Raw genomic sequence first — 8,141 nt, 5'->3', positions numbered from 1 at the left:
CAATGCAGCAGAAATATTTAACAAGTTGTGATTGGTCAATGGTCGATGACCATGGCATGGTCGCGTGTTTTGCTGTCGACCTACGAGCAAGTTTTAGTATGAATAAAGTTATTCGACGACCGCGATTGGTCGGCGAGGCGTTTCTCGTCGCCGCCGAAGAGAAATATGGGGAGGACCACGCTCAGCCGACTGGTCAGCTTCGGTCTGCATATTTACGGTATATGGCCGTATGTACCGTCGACTGTGGTGTTCAGATTGTACTGGATCATAGCGCTGAGCACGACTCAAGTCTTTCAATATCGATACGTAGTGATGAACATTCATATGGACGACATCTCCAAGTATATGGATGGAGTGAGCAGCGCAATGGTGTCTTCTTTATTCTACATTAAGCTCATTATCCTTTGGATTTATCAACGGTAAGGTGTATTTATGAAATAATCATGTTACTCGTCTCATTATTAGCACTTGCCGAAACTACCGGTCAAAAAAGTATCAAATAATAATTAATCAGTCTTCGATTTTATTCAATTAGTTTGATTATGAGAACTGAGAGTACACACATGACTGCGTGTTATGAGTTGTCTGTTATTTATAATACTTTATAAATAACAGCGTCATACAAAATATCATAAAATATTAGCGTCAAAAATTCAGAATTAATTTAATTTATGATAGACGAGTGTGAAAAAGAACATTAACGTGAATGGTGCGCCCAATCTTCCGTAGAATATTTTACGATCTATTGCAAATGATGTCTGCGGATTGGCAAGATAGCACTTTGAACCGCTGTAGCTCGCGCGTAATGATAGACGGGGCAAATCTTGCACGTCGTACCTCGAGGTGGATTATCGGCATGCAAGTAGGTGCCGTATGTTTATACAGCGTCGGTGTACTCACAGCTAACGCAAACAGTCCCGAGACATTAGAGCCGTACGCGCGAGAGCTCATTCTGGCAATGGAGCTGCCATTCAACATTAGCACAGATTTTATTTACACAACAGTTCAATCCGTTCAATTTTATCACCTGTTTTTATTCGCCTGCGGCATTCATATTATTAATTGCCTTCTCGTCACTTTGGTAAGCTTAAATTGCACGTTACGCGTGCTCAATGTTAAAATAAAACAAATTTTATTTTTAATTTACCTCTTTCAATTTGATCTTATATCTGATAAAGTCGTCCATAATTGAAACTTTAAATTAAATATATTACGTATATGCATTAGTAATATTTTATATTTTATGTAAATTATTTGCTAAATCATTTTTTACATTTTTCTCCGATATCTTTAAAAATGACTCAAGAGATAATTTTTAATTTCCTGAGAGAGAAAAATTATGAAGCTATAACCTTAGATAATTCACGTCTGTGGTCAAATCGATATTCTTCGAGAATCGTTGACAAATATCTCCAAATGTTCAGCGGATTCGATGGACGAATTTACATTGCCATCGTTGATTATTAAGCACCAGCGTATTATTATATTTGCGGAAAGTATTGAGACTCTTTTCACGTACATCGCTTTTATGATGCTTTTATCAGACACAATCATCATATGCTGTTTAGGATTTATTATCGTTACCGTAAGTAACAAGTCTAAAGTGACGTTTGGTTACTTATAAATATAAATACGTTTTGTGCTTCACTTCTTTTGCCTGGTTTTCCGCCTTCTTCACTCTAATACTCCTCCTTACCTTCGACTTACCATGCCGTTGACGCCCCAAATACTCGTTACCCCGACCTTTTCTCAGTTCCATTGCATCACTCTGCCAAGTTTCGCGCTTCTTTCTTCTACTGTGCAGTCAAATATTTCAACGACCTTCCCTCTATCATAAGATCCTTAACCTCTTTGTCTTCTTTTCGTACAGCTGCATCCACCTTCATTTCATCGACTGCATTTCCTGCCAGAAATGCATCTCAACCTGCGCATCACTGATTGCTTGCACGATATGTCGTGTCTGCTAACGCGCACACGTGCGAGTGTGTGTGCGTGCGTATTTATCTATGTGTTACTGTGCGTATTGTAAGTTCTGCGACGAATGTGTTGTACGACAAAATATTATTCTCGTGAGCGAATCCATCGTTTTTTATATTATGTTTTTTTTTATATTATATGTTTTATATATTGACTTACACTGTCTTCACTGGAAGGCTTAGTAACAACATCGTGTTGATGCCTCACCATTTGCGTGCACTCATTATTTATACTCTCTATAACTGTATCCTCCACTAAGCATCGCAATAAATTAAATTAAATTAAATTAAAAAATTAAAAATATTCCGTACCGGATTAAGAGACTGCTGATAATTATTGACACTAAAGATGTCTGTGGAAGTATCGTGTATGTGTAAATAACATAACTCATACTTAATTACTGTTCGCGTACATGGAAATTTCAGTCGCTCAACTCACCTAATGTCGCAGCAATTTTGGTAAAGACATTGATATACTACATTTCGATGAACGTCGAGGCATTCATATACTGTTTTAGTGGTGAACATCTGACCGCCAAGGTTAGCTCCAAGAAAGAAATGGCAGTTTCATTAATTCGCAGATATCTCGATCCTGTATTTTTCTCTTTTCAGAGTAAAATGATTGGAAGTGCGGCGTACGATTCACTCTGGTACGATTTTCCAGCAAAAGAAAGTCGAACTATATTGTTTCTCATTGTCAGATCGCAGAAAAGTTTGACGATCACGAGCGGAAGGATCTTCGACCTCTCTTTGGAGAGGTTTACTAGCGTAAAATTTCATTTATACATATTTTTTTTTGCATTTGTTTGCCTTGTAACGTTATGTAAAATTCAAATATTTTTAACAAGTTTTATCATGATAATTATTTTTTAAAGGTTTTAATTAATATTAAAACAAAAATTATCAATTTAGTAACAATATACAAATTAAAACAAAATTTATTATTTTTATTTTTTAATTAATAACGAAATTCACTATTCTCATATATTAATTATCGAAATAACTTAAGTTACAAAAATTAACATGGCAATGTTTACACCGCATTAAATTACAAACAGTTTCATATAATTTCCGTTGGTTATTATATTGTAATTTAGTTATATTTCTTTTCATATTACTGTACCTACTATTTAATTTCTGAATATATATATGTGATATGGATTATAGATCACAAATAATAATATTTCAGGTAGTAAAGGCATCGTTGTCGTATATATCTGTACTTTTGGCGATGTACTGAAGACGAGTGATGTATTGATAATAGTTGTAACAATAAATCAATAGTAAATAAAAAATATGATAAATATTACTACATCTTTATCTCCCACGAGTTGCGACTAGTTTGAACTATTTTACTATTTACATCTCCTCTTTGCACAAAAAAAAGATTATACGCGTTAATGCGAAATAAAAAAAAATTACGACGAAAAACTTTTTTGTTTTGAACAGCTATTGATAAAACAAGATCCACTCGAATCTTTTTTTCCCCAGTGCTTTTAGTTAATTTATCTATGGTGCAAAGACAGTAGTGTAAACAAACTTGCAATTTTGCTTTCTCTTGCATTTCCAGCCCGCATCTTCAAGTCTTGAATCACTTAATATGGCTGTTGTTCACAATTTGTCATCTGACATTCGCATGTGCTTTTTTTTTTATTATACTGTATTAATTAATCGTGTATGGTCAATTGCTTGCGAGGCGCTTTTGCGTTCCAATCATTAGCGATACTCCTCCAATATTCGCGATATATCTCGATCAAAGAAAGAGCACTGATGTTCGACGCTCTATAAATCATTGATAGAAAAGCTTCTTTCTCGCTGCTGTGAAAATAACGAGTACAGTATGTTCCTCTATAAAAATTGTTGTTCGTATCTTTAGCATTTGATCCAACGTGTCGTGCCCCGTTTTGCGCAGATTTTACCGGTTTACGACAACATTAATCGTCGTTTAAATTTGTCAATATGCTTGCATTGTAGTGCACTATTATATCGAGGGACTGAGAAAAATGGATTTGATGAACAATTTATACTGCTCTTTGGCGTACAGCTTGTTGCTCTTTATCAGTTCTCTAATCGTTTCGTTGCGACATGATATTCGCGTATGACGGCAGAAATTCCTTTTATCATATTGCAAATCATGAAAGCTACGGCTTCATGCGTGTCTGTGTTACACACAATATACTGATGCCTTATCGCATGCTACTTATATCTTCGCGTGTAGAAAGATATAGTACTTTCACCACCGTCAGTCGTTTATACGATTAACAATTTTTCTGTTCAAAAAGCCGGAGTTTTGCATCAAGTGTACGAGTGCAGACAAGCAGGGGTAACAAAGCATCGATTTACCGAGATACCAGTTCGCGATGACTTTATTTAGCTTGCAGTGTATAAGGCTATAAGTCTTATATATTAATACATCGCTGATATTTTAGATCGATGTATTTTACAGAGACAACAAAATAATGACCAAAATACACGTATCCAATTAAGAGAGATTAATTTTAATCAGCGTTTTCATATTAAAATCGAAAATTGACTTGTAATTAAGATTTTTAAAGTAACTAAACGACATTATATGAAAAAAAACTAATTACGTTAAAAGTGTAGTGTAAAAATAATAAACACAAATAGTGTAATATAAAAGAATATAATAATGTAATATAATCTTGTGAAGTACTCACCTCGGTTATACATAAGATACAATTTCTCGCTCTGGCTGCATTTTTCTTCGCTTATACCGTCATTCTGTAACTCTGTACGTCTGCACCGTCGTTGTCGAACTGCCCGAGCTTTCTTGCAAGCACAGTTGGCGGGCGCCAACTGTGATCTTTACACTCGTGTTTCCATCGTGACGAACTCTTACGATACGTCTTAGTCTTCCTTTCTCATGATCCCTCAGCACGGAGGGGATCCCCAGTTACGCTTTGCCCCCCTCCCCAGCAGCGGAATATTTCAACCTCACGGCAGCAGTTCGTGGAAGCTGCGCTCCACCTTCCCTTTACCTGTTGCATTTTTAAAGAGGGCATACAGTTGTATTGTAGTCGAAAGTTGGAAAAGAAGGGGACCTTTCCTATAAGTATATTGTCTATGCATTCATTATTTCTAAAATTACAGTTGCAGTTATTTTTTTCTTTTTCTTTATGCAATGCAGCAGAAATATTTAACAAGTTGTGATTGGTCAATGGTCGATGACCATGGGTCGCGCGTTTTTCTGTCGTCCTGCGAGTAAGTTTTAGTATGAATAAAGTTATTCGACGATCGCGATTGGTCGGCGAGGCGTTTCACGTCGTTGTTGAAGAGAAATATGGGGAGGACCACGCTCAGCCGACTGGTCAGGTTCGGCCTTCATATTTATGGTATATGGCCTTACGTACCGTTGACTGTGATGTTCAGATTGTACTGGATCATAGCGCTGAGCACGGCTCAAGTTTTTCAATATCGATACGTAGTGATGAACATTCATATGGACGACTTCTCCGAGTATATGGATGGAGTGAGCAGCGCAATGACGTCTTCTTTACTCTACATTAAGCTTATTATTCTTTGGATCTATCAACGGTAAGGCGTACTTATGGAATAATATGCAAATCATGTTACTCCATCGTCTCATTATTAGCACTTGCCGAAACTACCGGTCGGAAAAGTATCATATAATAATTAATCAGTCTTCGATTTTATTCAATTAGTTTGATTATGAGAACTGAAAGTACACACATGACTGCGTGTTATGAATTGTCTGTTATTTATGATACTTTAATAAAATATTGCTATCAAATTCAGAATTAATTTAATTTATGACAGACGAGTGTGAAAAGGAACATTAACGTGAATGGTGTGCCCAATCTTCCGTAGAATATTTTACGATTTATTGGAAATGATGTCTGCGGATTGGCAAGATAGCACTTCGAACCGCTGTAACTCGCGCGTAATGACAGACGGGGCAAATCTTGCACGTCGTACCTCGAGATGGATCGTCGGCATGCAAATCGGCTCCGCATCTTTTTACAGTGTCGGTGTACTGGCTGCTAACGCAAACAGTCCCGAGACATTAGAGCCGTACGCGCGAGAGCTCATTCTAAAGATGGAGCTGCCATTCAACATTAGCACAGATTTTATTTACACGACAGTTCAATCTGTTCAATTTTATCACCTGTTTTTAGTTGCCTGCGGCATTACAATTATTAATTCGCTTCTCGTCACTTTGGTAAGCTTAAATAACGTGTTACGCGTGTTCAAAGTTAAAATAAGACAAATTCCATTTTTCATTTACTTATTTCAATTTGATCTTATATCTGATAAGATCGTCCATAATTTAAATTTTAAATTAAATATATTACGTATATGCATTAATAATATTTTATATTTTATGTAAATTATTTGCTAAATTATTTTTTATATTTTTCTCTGATATCTTTAAAAGTTACTCAAGAGATAATTTTTAATTTTTTGAGAGAGAAAGATTATGAAGCTATAAACCTTAGATAATTCACGTCTGTGGTCAAATCGATATTCTTCGAGAATCGTTGACAAATATCTCCAAATGTTCAGCGGATTCGATGGACAAATTTACATTGCGATCGTTGATTATTAAGCACCAGCGTATTATTATATTTGCGGAAAATATTGAGACTCTTTTCACGTACATCGCATTTATGATGCTTTTATCAGACACTATCATCATATGCTGTTTAGGATTTATTATCGTTTCCGTAAGTAACAAGTCTAAAGTGACGTTTGGTTACTTATAGATATAAATATTGCGTATCGGATTAAAAGACTGTTGATAATTATTAACACTCAAGATGACTGTCGAAGTATCGTGTATGTGCATGTAATTAACTCATACTATAAATTATATACTGTTCGCGTACATGGAAATTTCAGTCGCTCAACACACCTAATGCCGCAGCAATTTTGGTAAAGACATTGATATACTACATTTCGATGAACGTTGAGGCATTCATATACTGTTTTTGCGGTGAACATCTGAGCGCCAAGGTTAGCTCCAAAAGAAAAATGGTAAATTCATTAATTCGCAAATATATCGATCTTGTATTTTTCTTTTTTCAGAGTAAAATGATTGGAAGTGCGGCGTATAATTCTCTCTGGTACGATTTTCCAGCCAAAGAAAGTCGAACTATATTGTTTCTCATTGTCAGATCGCAGAAAAGATTGACGATCACGAGCGGAAGGATTCTCGACCTTTCTTTGGAGAGATTTACTAGCGTAAGATTTCATTTATACATATTTTTGCATTTGTTTACCTTGTAACGTAACGTAATACTCAAATATTTTTAACAAGCTTTATCATGATACATATCTTTTAAAGGTTTTAATTAATATTAAAACAAAAATTGTTTATATTTTTATAGTAACAGTATACAGATTGAAACCAAATTCACTATTCTTATATATTAAATATCGAAATAACCTAAGTTGCAAAAATTAACATGGCAATGTTTACATCTTACAAACAGCTTCATATAATTTCCGTTGGTTATTATATTGTAATTTAGTTATATTACTTTTTATATTACTGTATTATTTAATTTCTGAATATTCTATACATGTAATATGGATTATAGATCTCAAACAATAATATTTCAGGTAGTAAAAGCTTCGTTGTCGTATATATCGGTACTTTTGGCGATGTACTGAAGATGAGTGATATATTGATATATAATTGTTGTTGTTACGTGGTTAACTATTTTGGAGGTCTAGGAAATGGAATAAAGCTTGTCCTCTTTATTGCACACACCAACGTTATTTTATTGCAAAAAATGGCGATATATCGATATCTTGTCTTGTCGGAACTCGTGGGACTAGTGCGTGTTACAGCGGCCTTTAAATAGGGAATAGTGTACACAAGTGTATAATGTGCAAGTGAACTTTCACTCAGCTTTACTAACTAGATTATAAGAGCGCGAAATACAAAAAATAATAAATAAAATAATAAATAAAAATGATATAGAAAAATTAAAAATAAACTTATATTTGTTACAGTTGTAACAATAACATAAAACAATAGAGAATAGAATATAGGGTAAAAATTATTACTTCTCCCACGAGTTGCGAGTTTGAATTATTTTACTATTTGCATCTCCTCTCGCACAAAAAAAGGATATTATATAGTCGTTAATGCAAAACAAAAAATTACGACAAAAAACT

General features: G+C 34.8%; 1 protein-coding gene across 1 annotated transcript; it reads left to right on the top strand.

Moving 5' to 3' along the window:
* Nucleotides 1-144: 144 nt before the first annotated feature.
* Nucleotides 145-7,853, top strand: LOC112453748 (odorant receptor 22c-like). Its single transcript, XM_025014657.1, has 10 exons — nucleotides 145-419; nucleotides 730-862; nucleotides 2,403-2,516; nucleotides 2,589-2,744; nucleotides 5,221-5,531; nucleotides 5,826-6,177; nucleotides 6,455-6,682; nucleotides 6,858-6,971; nucleotides 7,044-7,199; nucleotides 7,581-7,853. The coding sequence occupies exons 1-10, from the start codon at nucleotides 166-168 to the stop codon at nucleotides 7,629-7,631; spliced, it is 1,869 nt and encodes a 622-aa protein (XP_024870425.1). The 5' UTR covers nucleotides 145-165; the 3' UTR covers nucleotides 7,632-7,853.
* Nucleotides 7,854-8,141: the final 288 nt, after the last annotated feature.

The sequence above is a fragment of the Temnothorax curvispinosus genome, unplaced genomic scaffold (genome assembly GCF_003070985.1).
Source record: "Temnothorax curvispinosus isolate PA1 unplaced genomic scaffold, ASM307098v1 QBEX01004666.1, whole genome shotgun sequence".
Taxonomy (NCBI): Eukaryota; Metazoa; Arthropoda; class Insecta; order Hymenoptera; family Formicidae; genus Temnothorax; species Temnothorax curvispinosus.
This window is presented reverse-complemented; position numbering and strand designations above follow the sequence as displayed.

What these genes read in the sequence shown, in the direction of transcription:
- LOC112453748 (XM_025014657.1), top strand. Translation starts at nt 166, where the DNA reads ATGGGGAGGACCACGCTCAGCCGACTGGTCAGCTTCGGTCTGCATATT. An exon ending in ATCCTTTGGATTTATCAACG is followed by an intron (nt 420 to 729) that starts GTAAGGTGTATT and finishes AATCTTCCGTAG; the next exon opens with AATATTTTACGATCTATTGC. An exon ending in GTGAACATCTGAGCGCCAAG is followed by an intron (nt 6,972 to 7,043) that starts GTTAGCTCCAAA and finishes TTCTTTTTTCAG; the next exon opens with AGTAAAATGATTGGAAGTGC.